At 44.4% G+C, this 17386-nt stretch overlaps 1 protein-coding gene across 1 annotated transcript in view; it reads right to left on the reverse strand.

Annotated features, from left to right (window-relative positions):
- Positions 1-3296: 3296 nt before the first annotated feature.
- The window catches only part of LOC119387644 (NF-kappa-B essential modulator), a gene marked incomplete at its 5' end in the record, with an annotated part of 40615 nt that continues 26525 nt past the window's right edge, over positions 3297-17386 (reverse strand). The window contains 3 exon segments of the mRNA XM_049413598.1: positions 3297-5676; positions 12568-12613; positions 13584-13756. Coding sequence (XP_049269555.1) covers positions 5569-5676; positions 12568-12613; positions 13584-13756 — 327 coding nt within the window.

The raw sequence follows: 17386 nt of genomic DNA on the forward strand, positions 1-17386 counted from the left end.
ACCGCGTAAGATTGACTGTTGGGAATTATGTGGTTCAACCTAGTCTTCTAGTTCAACCAACCAACAACCGCTAGCAGCAGTGAAGCGGGACACGCCGGCCAGCATTCGCCGCCGCGCTGACATGGCCCGAGCGGTTGGCGAATGCGAAACCGCGGAGAGCCGTCAGCGGAAAGAAGAGTGAAGAGCAAAAAAAAGAAAGAAAAATGTGATGTGCACGCAGCTTTTGTTTTGTTTGTAATGTACTCTTTAAGGTGTTCACTGCAGTAGCGTAGACAAAAATCTTTTGCAGGGGGGGGGGGGGGCTGCGACAACCATACTTTATATATGTTCGTGCATGCGTTTGTTTGTGTGCGTGTATTATACACACGCAAAACTGAATAGTTTAGGGGAGGGGGAAGGATGACCCCCCCCCCCCCCTCCGCCTGTCTACGCCAGTGGTTCACTGCCAGGGGAGAAATTGGCTCTACGCAATTCGACCCGGCCAATAGGAGGAATCCCTCCCTTGTGGTCTTTTAGCAATCTGGCTGTCTGCTCCTGCTCTGCACTTCTCAGTCATGCCGAAAGACACTCAGGAGTGTGTTGATTCGACAGTGGACACTTACTTGACTCACTCAGTAGAACACGGGAGTGCGAGCCGTGCGGGACAAAGCAGGCTATTTTCAAATGTTGGCGCCTTTGTGCCATCTTGAGCAATAACATTTTAGATGCGAAGTATCTTATGGCGGAGTTCAATCCGGTGGTGGTGGTGGTGTGCGGCGTGACCACCATTACTGCGCATACCCTCCCCACTTCCCCTCCCCCTTTCCACTCTTCCTCTGAAACGCGGGCTAGACATGCCGAGATTATCTCCTGCGCAACGCCGCGATGAGCACCAGCGCATGTGCGTCCCCTACCCCTCTCTCTCCTCTCCTACGCTGCCCCCCTCTCGCACGCCTGCCGACTGCGTTCCCCGCTCGCCCTGTGAGAATTAACGGCCAGGCTAGAGGGAAGACAAGACGCGCGTAGCGTTCCTCTTCGCGTTTTTGTTTTCCTGTCGTAGATAGAGGTCGCGCACGTATTCGTTTGAAATAATCTGAATTTATGTGAAAATTTATTGTGCCTATATTTACGATTTTGGAAGCCTGAAACATTGTTTTGCCTGCCTATTTTTGGCGCCTAAAAGCAGCTTTTTCAGTGCCTAAAAATCCGGCCTCTAGTCATTACACAATCCTAAAATTCCACAAACAATTGAAATTACAGTAGCAGCTGCATGGCATTCTGCATAATTAATGCACGTGCAAAGCGTTTTGCAGGAATAATTACTGGAGTAAAATAATGTATCGTAATTACTGTAGTTATAATTACACGCGGTTGACGGCAATGTCAACGTTTATTGCTTCATATATGCTCCCAGTTGTTTCAATTAAGAATGGGGTTTTGTTGACGCAAAATGTCATTCATGTTTATGATCCTGGACATATATAAGTCATAATGGGAAAATGTAAGGAAAACAAGCGAAGGATACCTTCGAGTTCATTTCGCTTGAGCCATTTGAGGTGCTTCGTGCGCAACTGTGCGTGCCAAGAAGTGCCCGAGAATGGTGTTACAAAAAAAAAAAAAAAGGCAGCTTCGCACTAGTGGTGCCAGGCCTGAAGGAACAGCGGAGTTGGGCGGCCTTCCTTGTTTCTTTGTTATCTCTTTCTTGTCTCTGTGTCTTCCCTTTCTTGCTACATTGCTAGCTTCCTCTTTCTCTTTCTTTCGCTCTATTTCTCTTTCTCATTCTCTCATCAGAGTTATTGCATGCCACGCCGAAGGAATCGGCGCAGCGGGCGCACGTGCTCGGGGAGCGAAGCCGTAGAGGAGGACGAAGAGAGCGCGCGCCGGCCGAGTTATTGCGTAAGGCAGAGGCCGTTCGCGATAAGCTTTTGTTAACGCGAAATGGCAAAACGGCGAGCGTAAACAGCTCCGCCATTAAAATAATAATGTTTAAAATGACTTACTTTGAAAAGGGTCCATGTAGAAAATGACATTTTAATGAAGCATTGTAGGAAACGGCAGCTGAATGATTGCTACCACTGTGCCCATCTTTAAATGGGCAGCAGGTGTTCCCACTAAAATAGCATTCTTAAACCAGCAATTCACTAGGCAGAGAACGTGTGTTGTACTTAAGTTTTTTACTACTACAGTTGTTTCGGGCATAAATTGTCTACAGTACTTTAAAAAGCCAATCCATACACCATCTTTTAACAATACAGATACAGGATGCCTAATTTGCAAAGCACAGGAGAGTGGTAATATGCTTGTGGTGTTGCTAAACATCAGCATCTGGAAACTCTGGCCGCTTGGTTGTTCTGAATCCTTTCGATGCACAGGATGGGCATTAGCATTGCTCATTTTTCCCTGACCACAGCCAGACATATTTTGCTAGTAAGATTTAAATATTGCAGGTCATTTGAAGTTATGAAAGCATGGAATACAATAGCAAGCAGCTTGGAAACAGCTAGTCACAATTTACCTTCCTTGGCAAGACTTTAGAGTTTAAACTTGTGTGCTCGAGTCCTTGCATAAGCAGCGGCTAAATCAGACAACACAGATCACTTGGCTTCAACGTCATAACCCATTCTACCCAGACCACGTCTTCCAAGTACTAGAAGCCCGCCAGGTTAGAGCATTAAATGAACATGATTAAGAATAGAAGTCATTATGCGTCTTTTGCCAGCACTTCTGAAGCACGGCAGCTGTACAGTTGCAAGCTCTGCTAAATTTTTTTGACAACATTCAAGAATGTGGGCTGGTTATACTGAAAAATTACTTCTGTCCACAAAAAAGAATTCCAAGTGCCTGGAAATTTCAAGAGGTGCACGTAAAGTATAAAAAGTGTTCACCCACAATTCCTTTATGCGAGCGCACAATGGCATATGTCACAGGGGTTATCTGTCTTGAGAAGTTTAATCAGGCAGGTTCCTCAAGAAGACAAAATCAACAAGAGCAGTCATTGAAAGCCACTGTGATCTACAAACTATGTGTTGCTTGTTAGTACTATTTGTAGTTCCATGTTTGCCGATGCTTAAGTGTACATGTAAAAGTGATTATCAATAAGTGTGTGCGTATGCCACAACAGGTGTAGGCCCAGGGCTAACTAAAAAAAATTCTTCCCTCTTCCCATGTGCTCATGTGATTTTTACGAACACTGATGTTCTCAGGTTGGCATGTATGCAGCTAAGCAAGAGATAGAGAAAAGCTGTTCTTTTGTATTACAGTACTACACTTTTATAAAATCAAAGCAAAAAAAGAAAAATTGTTCAAATACCACAAGGTCATACAATAAAAGAACCTTTATTCTCATCTGAAACGTTGCAACCCTTTTTCATTTCTTTAACTGCACGTTCAAAGTACATATACAGGCTACTGTAATTGAATAAGCATATGAGGTATTTCACACAAAACGTTTGTATGTTCGACTATACAGAAGTCGCAGTGAAAATGTTATTGCACAAATTTCACTGCACATCACTGCTAATTATTACAGACATTCAGTAACTAATATATGTTGTAGACTGACAGTCCTAATATAAGGAATGTCAAGCATATGCAAAAAGTGCACACATTAGTGCGCAATGCGATGTTGGTTGCGGATCTAGGCATCATTACAAATTAGGCAAACAACTGCGCCTTTGTCACAGTTACAATATCTAAGGAAAAAGCAGCTTCACAAAGTTTCATAGAACAATTCACAAACTATGCTCTATTGTCAAGTGTTGTGTGCCAAAAATTAATACCAAGCACCTACATATGCTGATACAGAGGAGATGGCACTAGACACAGCATACAGAGGTGTGTATGTTTCTAAAGCATAACTACAATAACTGGCTTTAAGAAAGTAAAACATGTTCAGTATTACGTATGACTGCATTGTGCATCATCGATCTTCAACAATTTATGTACACTTATATTACTGCAATAAGAATCTAATTATTTGTCTAATAATGCACCGGACTGCACTTCCAAACAAGAGTCTTTATAGCCAGTTTTGTGCATAACTGAACCTTACTACATGCTGCAATGGAACTGCGGGGCATTGTAATGTCACTGCAGCCATACAGTTTCCTTGAGCATCTCAGATCATCAAAACACACAAGCAAAAAAAAAAAAAAAAAAAAAACATGCGGGCCTCAATATTACATAAATCATTTGCTAGTTTCTACCTTTTCCACCCCAACCTTTTACACATACAGGATCTTCTACTTCAACACCTTTACTGAAAAGAAAGAAGTCAGATTTGTGACACAATTATTACCATCATCACCAATACAAATACAACCTCATTGCAGTATCCCATGCTCAGATACTGACTGTTCTCAATCATGAAAGAGCTAACCTAACATTATGGTTTTCATTGCCAGCAAACTCTCCATGGGCTGAGGGTAAACTCCAACCGCAAGTAAATATACTTAGCTTTGCTACAAGCGTGCTTACAAGGTACAACAGCATGACAAGCTCAATGAACTGATGTTCAAACCATTAATACTCTTTTAGAGGGAACAAAAATAAGGACACCTATTCTACACATAACACATGTTGTGCAGTGAATATCCATAGCTAATCACAGTAATTAAACAATAGACAGGCATACGTGCATATGCATAACATACGAGAAGCAACAGTCTGTACAGAACATGGCTGCACAGATCCAGCCAAACTGGAGCTACAGGGCTTTTAACAAAGCTGTTGATCAACAAAGAAAAGCGTTTGTAAAATGTGCAAATATTTATGCCACAACTCCATTGTTTCAGGCTCATACAACATGTGCTTGGCTATGTAAAGGGAACAAACGATACACTGACCTGGCAAAGCAATGTCCCTAAGTGGAATTGCTCTTCCTTTACTTTGCAGAACCTTCGATACAAAAGCCATTGGCAACGACAGTAGAGTTTTAAATTTTAAGTACCCAAATTCTGCATGTACAAGCTGCTAGGTTTACAAAAGAATGCAAGCAGGGTATGGGCATTTGGTATGCAAACATTAAGACATAAAGCCCAGAACTCCCAAGAAAATACATTATATAGTAAAGGCTTAACTTGCACTTAATGCAAAATCACTTTGCCAGATGAAGAAAGTTGAGAATATTTTAAGATGACCCCATAGACGAGGGGCAGCACACTGCTACACATTTATGTTAAGAAGATATACGTGTATACAACAAACCATGTTGTAATGCCAAGGTAACTAAATGCGGCGCATACATATTTGCGCAGGATCAATTTGATCAAAGTAAGAAAACACGCATGTAAAAGTGGGCTCAGAAAACAAAAGTGGCACTTGATGCACCGCTATATTTAAGCCAAGCAATTTTGGAGCAAACTTTCGCACTGCAAATAAATGAATCCCACCATGGCCGACAACAGCCAAGAGTCAAGGGTGGCTTCATTAGAAAACAGTGCTTTGTCGAGCCTGGACAGAAGCCTTCACGCTCTATCTCCATTTCAGAAAACAGCACAACAAAAGAAGAATCTGGCAGGTTATATATCTACAAGGAGGAGTTACGCTGGTGGCTCCCATCCTGGCATGTGTGCTTGATGGAGTTCAATTCTAGCGCACTTCCTGGCCATCTGCGCAGCTCTGAACGTGGGCAATGTAGAGCGAGCGTGTTGAACAAACCTCCATGCACAGAGGACACGGCAACAGCGATTCCATTGCCTGCACATCGTGCACACAGTATTAGCCCAAGGAAAGACGTTTATGCAATGTGGAAAGACACATGATTAGGAACACACAAACACAAAAAACATGAGTGTGTAAGTGCACACACAGACACAGACTCATCCCCACAAGGTGGTCAAAGTGCGAAGGCCTCGCTATGCCATGCCCAATAATCCCATCAAGCCATAATTTTGGCATGTAATATACAACAAATGTAAGGGTTAAATAACTGTTTTCTCACACTAAGACATTTTGTTTTCATGATACAGTACACTACACAGGTTATACAGTAAAATCTCGTTATTTTGGATATCACAGGAGTGGAAAAAATATTAAAATTAACTGAATGCTGAATTATCTTATTTTATCTGAATGCTGTATAAAGCAAACAATAAACAAATGTCTTTTACATCAATACACTTTCATTGTCTTGGTGAATACGTAAATCCTGTAGTACTTATTTTGCACAACAGCAGTGTAAAAGCCACAATTTTCGTCATCCTGCAACCTCTTTCTCAATGCGACCATGGCGCCAGACACCAGTGTTTAATTAGCCTGAAATGTGCTTATAGTGCAGGGTTGCTAGGTTTGGCTACATTACACCAACTTGGCTAGTTTTTTAGGCCAGTGGCAGCAGAAAAAACGTCTTGGCTACTTGGCTATTTTTTGGCTACTTTCTTGTTCTCTCGCTTTGAACCAAGTTAGTTATCCATATCTTATGACATCGCAGCTGCTGGCTTTCGAGTATGCAGTGTCAAAACATCTAACAAGGCGTGTTTTCAGCACCCGAAATCGAATTTTGCACTTGATTTTACACAAAAAATACTTTTAGATATGTGGATGAGACTCCAATAAAATGTATTGCATGGGGCATCACTTTGCAGAACGAGACATTGAACTGTAATTGGAAGTGAACAGAACAGTGGAAAGCGCTCCGAATTCAGGAAGCACTGCACACATTGACAGTGAAAATCTTATATCCAATGAACTGTCTGTGTTATTTCTTGGAATCAAGTGTGCACTGCCATTCGGACATATAAGCTACTCGGACTTTGTCATTAGCGTGAAATTCAATCCCAGCAACTGATTTTGAGCACACTCGTGCAGTATTCACTGGCTTGGCGATGCGCTTACGGTAGGGAGACGCTACGAAGGATAGACTACAAAGAACACAGGACAGAGTTTAACAGAACTTTGTACTCTGTCCTTTGTAGTGTCTCCCTACCGTAAGCGCATCGCCAAGACAGCATGAACCAACTACAGTGAAACCTCGGTGATACGAATCTCACGGACCACCAAAAATATTCGTATCATCCGAAATTCGTATCACCAGAAAGCATGGAAAATTAGCATGCGACAAAAGAAAGCTGGAGTACATTTTCATTTATTGTTTTTTCAGGACCGCAGCAACGTCAGGAAGAACTCTTAATGACTGTCCACTCAAGTTTTTAGATGTCGGCAATCATACCAGCACTCGTAAATATACGGTGCGTACGCGCATATTTAATTGATGAACCAGGTGCGTTGTGACCCGCGACAGCAGTAGCCCCTTCGAAACTTTAGTATACTTTTTTGCAAGACACCGGAGTACTGCAGCGAAAGTAACAAAAGAAGCGCTTTGGCGCGATGGATCGAGGCCACAAAATTACAGAACTACGGTCCTGTATTATGATTTTGTTATAGCGGAGGTGTTGGAGATGTTTTTTGGGAGATTTACGGCCGTGCCCGCAGAAGTGCGACCTCAACGGTCGCGCATGTTGACGTTGTGAGGGTTGACTCCTTCGCCAAGACCGTCCTCGCCTTCTTTTGGTCTTCGTCCACCTTTAGAAAAGTGTTTTTCTTACACCATGAGTCTGACGATTTGGCGGTGCGGCGCGCATGCCCACGCTTGCGTTCCCACGCTCACACGTGCTTGGCGCGTCTTCCGCCACAGCACCTCTTCGTACCTGGACGGTAGCGTACGTTCGTATCAAACGTCACTGGGTGAAAATCGGTTCGCAACAACCATACTCTATTTCATTACAGGCCAATGGACCTTGGCCGGGACCAACGAAAAATTCGTATCACCCCGAAATTCATATGAGCTGTGATCGTATCACCGAGGTTTCACTGTAGCCCCTTTTGTCGCATTAGTGCAGTACTCATTTTCGTCACTACACTGGTACTTATCCCCTAATACGCATGAAAAGAATGTCGTTGCGGCAACAGTGCAAGAAACTTCTCATCCTGTATGAAATGATTGCTAAAGTCAACAATTTATGCTTTAATCTCAGCAATTATGATATTGAAGGGTCCTTGCTGTACTTATTTACATTTCCACCAAAGCGCTCTTGCATTTAGTCATTAAAGCCAAAACGTCGCAGCTGCTTTCACACACGTGTGGCTACTTATGACTTACTTTACTGCCCTTGGCTCAAGTTGGCTATTTTATGGCTAGTTTTTTCCAATTTCTTGGCTATTTTTTGCCTTTTCGACCTGGCAACCCTGCTCCACACCCCTCCCTTATTACGTACTGCCACCACCATGTGCATCTGATAATTCGTCCATCACGATGCAGCAAACGAGTTTTATGCCAGCATACCGACAGTGGCTGAAAGCTTTTCATCTTCAACAGCTTCTGCCATGTTTGAGTTTTGTGACATTGTGCGTGCATTGCATCAAGTTAAAACAAAGCTGCTGAGTGCCGGATACGCATGTGGACAAAACCGTGGTCACTAACTGATGACGATAGTGATGCAGACAGTGCCGCCTTGTTTCGGTTCTCTGCGAACGCTGTTTTCGCTCTTTTGCGTCGCACATTCGTGGCGCTTTGTGCTCTGAAGGTTGTCCGAATTACAGTAGAACCCCGCTGATACGTTTTTGAAGGGACAGTAGGAAATAAACGTAAGAGATGGGAAACGCAAGAGCCGAATTTTATTTCAATGCTTATGTGTGAAAAAACTGTGCAACGTTGCCTGGTGCTTTTACTCATGTCCGAGCAGCACGAAAAGTTTTTCGAGCACCTGCAGTCGAGCACCTGCAGTCTCACATCCTTTTCATAAATCTAGTGCCACCACGGCCGACACCTGACAAGCGATCACTTACGGCGATACCTTCGCGAGATTGTCGCCGGTTGCTTCGGCGTCTCCGAGCGATACTGTAGAACCATTGGCATGGTGTCAGACCAGCAAGGCTTGTAGTAAACGGTTGAACGCCTTGCGAGAGTAGAACTACCCCCGAAAGCAGCTCCACCAGCTCGTAATTTCGTCACTGGTGCATACAATGGTGCACTCAGCCACGGTCCAGTCGACGGATAGAAACACAGAGCTGGGGACGGCGTCATCCACAGAAATGTAATCAACGTATGTGATTTTTTAGCACCAACAGCTTAGGCGTGAAAGAACTAAGCACATGCAAGCACGGCCAGAGCGGCGAGTTCAAGTGCGAACCGCGCGCACGACCACGTGAACTCCAACCAACTCGATCTCCTCCGACAAATACAACGCGATGGCAGAAGTAAATGCCAATCTCGAAGGCCTTGCTTTCGCAAGCAATTACGTCATAGACGCCATCTTTGCATTACAAATCTCAATGGCCTTGCTTTCGCGAGCAATTACGTCATAGGCGCCATGTTTGCAATACAGATCTCGAAGGCTATGCTTTTGTTTGCGTCAACCGAAAGTATCTATCGCTTGCGCCTCTCATGCGGCTAATGTTACGGTCAAACCAGGCCAAGCTGCGTGAAAAGTCACCATGGCCACTCTCTTCGGTACTCACTCAGTCGGCTCAGAGGGCACTTCGCGACGTATCATATGGGAACGGTCCCACAGTTACGACGTAACAGCAGGGTCCCCAATACATTGTACCCTATGGGAGCTGTGCTGGGACCGGCGGAAAACGACGTAACAGCCGGGAAAACACATCAGAAAGGAATGTAACAGCGGGGTTCTACTGTATACGGAGAGCGGCCAAATCTGACTGAATTAACTAGGGAACACATCCGAATTATCAGATTTCCCGAATTAACAAGCATTGAATGAACGAGGTTTTACTATACTAAGTAACAGAAATACACTAAACTTGCCACGTGCACATGTGTGATTTACAAATTAACCAAATGTCAGGATGGTGGCAGTGTCTGCACACTATCTTGCTATGAAACCACAAATTCTGACTGTCTCATAAAGAGTATATAATAGTTTGATCTATAAACAAGAATAACACCACATTATTTATGTATTTGTTGACAACACCTTGGGGCTCTGTGGAGTCTTCCATAAGGGCTCAGTGAAAAAAAAGAAAAATTAGCACAGGAAGATTTGATCATTTTTAAAACCAAAAAGTACAGACACGCACGAGAGTACTTTGAAACGTGTCACTATATGTTAGCTTGTTGGCATTGTCAAGCGCGAAATTTTATTAGAGAAATATTGGATATTGGCTTTCATTTTCTTCAGCAGCAAAAAAATTCTTTTCGCTAAATTAACAGAACCAAAGCTTTGAAGGAATAGCTTGACATACTACATCAGTTTATTTTTGCTTTTAAGCCAAGCAACTTAAAGGGGCCCTGCAACACTTTTCCAAGTAGCCATGGAATCGCTTCACTAAAGGAGCTTATTGCCTCATGAATTGACAGGTGCAAGAATTTTTAGAATCTGTCCAGTACAAGGGGAGTTACAAAGATTTGTCGCATGCTGTGATTGCCAAAGCAATGCTGTTTTATATTATGGAGGGAATAACACACATTATTAGGAATGAAAATGAAGAATGAAGTTCGCTTTAATATGGTGCGATAAATATAGTGCCAATTAACACCGCAAACATTCCTGCATTTTTATGCCTTTTGCACATTTTTGCACAAAAAGGTTTCCAAAAGCTGCAATGTTTTAAAATGTGGTGGTTTAATTAGCTGTTCAAAACAAACCACAATCCTACTCTGTTGACAACTACTAAACCAGCACCACGCAGATGTCCTAAAGACAACTGCATTAGGGAGCTGAGGCAAAACATTTCGAGGTGCCATCATCACCAGTCTAATCTTTTCGCTATGGCTTTAAGGTCCTCAGTATGTGGCCATACAAATAAATTGGCTTGGTATCCCAGAAGAACAATGTAGGCATGTACCTTTGCCTGTCACTTCTCGTAAAATACCCACAAGGCACATATTAACACAATAGTGCTAAAGAGCTCGTTTTGCAGAAGTTCTGGTGTCAGCATCGTTGGTTGTGAGCGAAAAATCGAGACAGATGCAAATAAATAAATAATAAAAATCTTCAGTTCGAGTGAGGATTGAACCCAGGCCTTCTGCGTGGCAGGCAGGTGTTCTACCACGCAGCCACACCAGTACTTGAAATTGTTTCGAAAAAAAAAAAAAAAGCCCTATACGAATGTCATTAGTGCGAGGAGTCTCCTTAACGTATGTACAGTAAAAGCTCGTTAATTCGGATTTCTAGGGACCGGGAAAAATGTCCGAATTAACCGAATGTCCGAATTATCGAATGGTCGAAATAAACACAATAAATGCACGAGTTTTTTCAACATACCTTTACTTAACAAAGTAATCGCGGATGCTTGTGTTTTCGAGCAGAAATTCGCGCGGACACAATTTTTCTGAGCCCTTCAAGGTGCTCAGCAGCTCGCATGATGTCTGCAGTACCGCAAAAGTTTCACCCGTCATCCACGCTTTTCGGTTGGCACGGTAATTCCCGGGAAGATTGTTGATGTTCTTAAAGCAGCGTGGCTTTTGAACCTTTCCGATAACGAGAAGCGGCAAGCGCTCTGTTCCCGTCACGTTGGGGGATAAAAGTATGGTTACTCGTTCCTTGCTTCTTGCCGCCGATTGAAGGATCCCCTTTCATCACTCTTCATCACTTCTTGTCGGGAGAGCCCGTTATTCAGAGCACGCAAAATTTCTACTTTGGTGGTGAAGTCCTTGGCCTCGTACTTGGGCCGCTTCGCCGGCGTTGCCATCGGCGGAGAGTGCGGTCGCACGAGAAGTCGGCACAAAAGCACCAGCAACGATCAAGCTAAAGGAGCCGTACTGAAACTTTCCTCGATAAATCGGCGATCAACGATGCAGCACACCAACGGGAACAAAGCAACAAACCCACACGCGAAAAAAAGGCGTTCAACCAGTCTCAATCCAAGCCAAGTCGATAGTTGATGTCCATGGCGATGCTGCGTTTGAGCTTCACTTTTGTTCCGAATTGTTCTTTTTTCGTTTTCGAGCCTCGCCAGCGGCCCGAAAGTCGCCGAATTATCCGATTTGCGGTCAAATCTGTCCGAAATAACGAGCGCCCAGTCTCATAGAGTGATGCGTATATTTACAGGGACCAGATGACGTGTCCGAATTAACCGATTGTCCGAATTAACGAGAGTCGAATTAACGAGCTTTTACTGTAATATTGCGTGGCTCAAACGTAGATTCTCACCAGGCATCAAAACATGTCATTAACACAAAGAGTGGGTGGTTTGAAGGCCCACCCATTACAAAATGCTCAGGCATGATTAATCAACGCAATTAGCAGTGGCACCAACGAAGCATACAACTGCGCGTGTCGCTTACGGATGCGTATTGGTTACTTGGCCAATTCACAAAAGGAGGAATTATGACGTAGTGGGCACTTTGCAACTGTACTAGCAGTAGGCATTCAAGGATAGCTTGAAATGGCCAATAATACTCGCACTGACCGCGGCATGGTGGAGGTGCCCACTGAGAAGCATAGTTTGGCTAGCGAATGAGAAGACGATGCGAATGGGGGCTCAATTATGCTGTCGCGATCTTCTTTCGAAGGTGAAGCCCAAGCGTCCTCCAAGTTTTTTTTTGTTGTTTCTTCATATGCTCAGCCAAATGAAAACCCTTTGTCGTTCAAAGACAAATTAAAACATATACAGAAATAAGCTGCTTACTTGAGCACTAGTTTGCTGTCCAGATGCAGAGTTAGACTCGGAAGACCTGCAAAAAAAAAAAAAGCCATTCAGCTCACAGGTGGCTATAAAAAGGTTGCACACAGTGCGCCTTTAAAGCAGCAGGAGGAAAAACCATGCTATAGATATGTTCTCAGGACGCTCTTTCCTAACCGACATCCAAGCGTATTGTCTTAGACCAGTGATGGGCACCTGTTGGCACCAAATTTCTGCTGTTCACTTGCAGGTATCATACAATTACTGTAACCTATCAAATTCTGATGCACCACCAGTTTCTACAGGTTCAAAGCAAGAAAAAATAGCAAGCGTTAAATTTTTTCCACTACATAAAAAGTGAGTGCTTACAAATTTATTTTCACATAATGTAAGTCTGTTTATAATTGATGTCATTGTCACCATCGAGATACTATTGATATGTCTATGAATTGCGCCTCGTCCTCTTTGCGGTCCACCGTATTTGATATTTGACATTTCATGAACCATTCTGCAAAGAATCGCGAACAAGTTGGTAGTGCATGCAGAGACTAACCACTTCCCCAGTTTGCCTAGCGATGCACGCAAGTCCACAGAAAGCCAAAAATACATGGCATTGCTTTAGTAGGTCAGGCTTAGCAGAGGAAATCAGTTTTGTAAATGAGAATTTTCAATGAAGTTAGAGCACTGTCACTGCCAAATTATGCACAAAAGATTGCGGTACTGCCATCCTGTAGTTACAGTAGTGATGACTTGCATGACATGGAAGGCAAAAGTCTGAATGCTTTTGTTTAGTAACTTGTTTAGTAACATTTTGTAAAGGGGACTGAGGTATTGGATCTATTAGTGTTGTATTTTGTGGTGGCCTTCAATTACGACCCAAAGCTAGCAAACAGATTATAATAGTGACAGCAGATGTGTGGATCAGGCATGAGGAGAAGATGCAAGTGTGTGCTGCAAGTGCTCTCAACAGCTATGGTCTCATCTGCACGGCACCGTTTGTTCAAACAGCATTTTGCTTTTACCTCTGGTTGCTACTGTTGCTGCTGTGGCTACTCCTCAGCTCTGGTGGTGGTTCCTGCAGGGCATTGATCTGCTCACGGAGCTCCTCGATGGTGTTCAGATGCTGCTGCACCGTAGCCTCCAGCTGCCGGCGCAGATTTCGCTCCGTATCGTAGTCCGTGCGGTACACCTCCACCTGTGGATGCACAGAATGGGGCAATTTCGCTTTGCTGCTGTTGCAAATATGAGTGTTACCATGTGAACACTGGCACCATTCAGGTCTATCTGAGGTCCCTATCACAAGGAGACCTGGGACATCTGGATAACTTACCTTGCTACTGCAAGAGACAATGTGGAATCTCTGTATCAAAACATAATTGCTGGGACTTTATGTGCGAAAACCACAATATCATGAGGCACGCTGTAGTGAGGCCTCTGGATACATTTCTACCACCTAGGGTTCTTTAACGTGCACCTAAGCACATGGCTGTTCACTGTACCCTTTAGCCATTGTGGCTAGGAAAGCCTGGACCCTTGAGCTCAGCAGCTCAACACCGTGGTGAGCCACCGTGATGAGTCTCTTTATCAAAGCACTTAAGAGCCTCAACAGTGTGTTTCTATAAATGCCAACACACGACTATGAGTGAAATAGAGTTATGAATATTTAAAAAACTCTAGGAAAGTGGAGACGGAAAAGAATCAGTAGTCTGGATCAAGAAATCCCTGGTGTGGAAAAGTAACCCACTGCAATTAAGATGACACAGATAAAAACATGTACAGTTGAACCCCTCTATAAGAGAGGCACACATAGGTGAGCAGTTCGTGTCCCTTATTTGAGGTGTCTCTTACAAGCAGGGCACCATGTTCTCATTTTCTGATCGACTCCTCTTTGATGTAGACACAATGGTGTCTCTATTACCCAATAGACCCTTTTGGTAAATACGCCACCTGACGATGGGCTTTTCGTCAGTTTCAATTTGCAAAGAGTTCTGGGATAGAATTCGCCATGTTTAGGGCGAGGGGGCGTGACTCTCTCTACGTGCGCCCGTGTAATGTGTCCGTGCGTGGTGCCAGACGGCTGCATCTCACCGCCTCCGAAATCTCTGCGAATGAATGCACTCGTGCTTTATTTTGCAAAGGTAGTGCAACTGACTTCGGCGTCGTAACGAGTGACCCGTTGACAGGGTGCACGAACGATTTGATGCGGCTGCCGCACCGAGGCGGACGCATAACCCCTCCAACTCGGACTTCAGTAGCCTATCGCTCGTCAGAGCTAAAACCTGCTGACGGGAAGTTACGTCCACGTAACTGCAGCGTCGCCTATGAAGAACACAACGGTGGCCGGCCTGCGAAACGAGGTGGACGCGCGCGCGAGACTGAAAGTCTCGAGCGGCCAGTGCCGAGCACTTTCGCGTACTGTGTTCCATACAACAGGTGCAACGCTGTAGAGGCTATAGCGAGACAGAAAAAAATGCGTTTGTGCTAACAAATAGTTCAATGTTTTTACCGCCAGACTGTGATTTCGTTTCTTTTTTTCAGGCTGAGTAGTACATGATTTGTGCCTTAATTAGAACTAAACTCCATAATACGGCTTTTAATGTGCTGTTTCACATCACCTGACGTTTCGTCGTTTCAGTATTTCATTTGTAGCAGCTCGCGACGCCTCACGCGCAGGTGCTCGGCTCACAGGAGCACTCACAACCGCGAAAACCAAAGAAAACAGACACGCGGATTTACACATTTTGCTGACAGAATTTCTTGACAGCTTCAACAGCGGTGCGCTTGATGTGTGAAACTGAGTGTAGTCAGGTCCGCCGAGGCACCACAACAACTTGGCTGCCAGCAGCGGCCTTCTGTTTGGCAAATTACACTGTATACGTACTTACTATGGTGGCTTGGCGTCATCGCTGCCCTTGCTACCAGGTCCTGACTCCACCGGCTACACCAACAAACTACGAGTTTCATTCCGCACGTTTCGTGGCCCCAAGCCGTGCTGACAGCAACGTACTTCCCATTTTCCCGCAAAGCTGGCGATGTCGGAATTCCACGCGGCCAGCATCGAGTACAATGACACTGCAACGCGCTTACGGTGGTCGATACCACATCATCCATCACGCGGATGAGCATTTTACATACAAATCCACAGCACGCCTACATGGCCTAGCGCTTCTACGACCGTAATGACATTGACACATGCACTGTGCGCAAATATGCGACACGTGTTTGTTTACATCGTTCTGTCGCACATACTTGTCCGTTCTCGTCGCGGTAGCCTCATTGGTGACACAACGCAACACAGCATCTTCCAACCATCTTTAGCAACACATTTCCGGCACGATTCACAAATCGCGCGGGCTCCCTGCCACGCTAGCGAAACGTCGCGCACCGGCAATCGCAGTAGGTAGCCACCCTAGTCGCACAGAGTGTCATCTGCTGCGCCGTCCTAAACATGGCGGTTTGGAGTAGTTCGCGTGAAGGGCGCTTGGGGCGCCCTTTTACGAAAAGGGGTCTATTGTCCTTAACATCAGTGCCTCGTATAACCCTTTCCGGCCCCGCGACCAGTGTACTGAACATAACAAAAGAAACGGAGCAGAAAAGCAAGCAAAGCCACAATCGAAGCCGAAACTACTTTGACAGCTTGTGTAACAGGCAAGAAATATCTTTTTGAATGGAGTTCCTCCTTCAGCCCCATTTTCTTATGGGGGCGCATCAGAGTACTGGCGTCAATCAAGAGGAAACGCGCGCGTATGGTGTGCTCAAGCATACAAAATTATTAGAGGAGTTATCTTCGCGCAATTCAAATAACTTAAATCGTGCGAGCTGATTTAAGCCCTCTTGAAACAATGTTGCAGAAAGGTAGCTTTTGTAATCGGAAGTTTGCTCGCAATGCAAGATTGTATTCATGTCCAGTGCACTGGATACCGGGATGCCATTGGCACGCACTGTGCTAAACATGGAGGAGAGAAAAGAAACTAGGAAGGACGTCACGTGACAATCTTGAAACCCAGTCATAAAGATTGAACCAGGAGCACGCTGCGAATTCTACCAAGAGCCTGGAGCACGAGGAGGCAGCGGCGTCGGAGGAGGTTGGCTTGTGGACGCTCAGCGCGATTGCTCCTAGCTTTTTACCCCTTCGTGGTGCTGAACGGTATGCGTGACAGTTAACAATAGAATTTTTTCTTCTTTTTATTAGAGCTGTGCGAATAGCAAAATTTTGGGTGCGAAGCGAATTCGAATAATAAAGATTGAGTGCGAATCGAATCGAATAATTTCGAATAATTTTCGAATATTTCTCTAACATTTTTCGAATAATTCAAAGTGAAATTACAGAAAAAGTTGCAGAGAATCCCTAAGTATGTTCTTGTGAGATAACAACATGAAAATGTTCCTTTTCGCTAGGTTGATGAAGCGCTGGTGGGGTCATATTTCATAGTTGTCTTTCTTATCAAGAATGAGGCAATGTAGAGGCACATGATTTGGTGCTACCAAAGTGTTGCCGACAACACTTTACACGTGATAGGCAAAGATGCCATTTCCTCAGCCTCTCCTCCTCTTTCAACTGCTGTGGAAGGCCAACTGATGTGGCGGACAAGGGTGTGCTCCCTTCAAGTCCAGAGTTCCAAATCTGCCTCGTAGACGTCGATATATAAGAACATCTGAAATTTTGGATGCTAAAAAGCTTCGGCATCCGATTTTTCGGACTTCCTGCCCAAATTTCAGGTCCAAAACAGTATTAATTGAGCCCCCAACTCTGCCATATCTTTCATCTCCATATTGGAACCAGTGTTTTCTTGAGTTAATACATTTGCGACCGTAGCGGAGCTTG

Source organism: Rhipicephalus sanguineus, chromosome 3, assembly GCF_013339695.2.
Source record: "Rhipicephalus sanguineus isolate Rsan-2018 chromosome 3, BIME_Rsan_1.4, whole genome shotgun sequence".
Taxonomy (NCBI): Eukaryota; Metazoa; Arthropoda; class Arachnida; order Ixodida; family Ixodidae; genus Rhipicephalus; species Rhipicephalus sanguineus.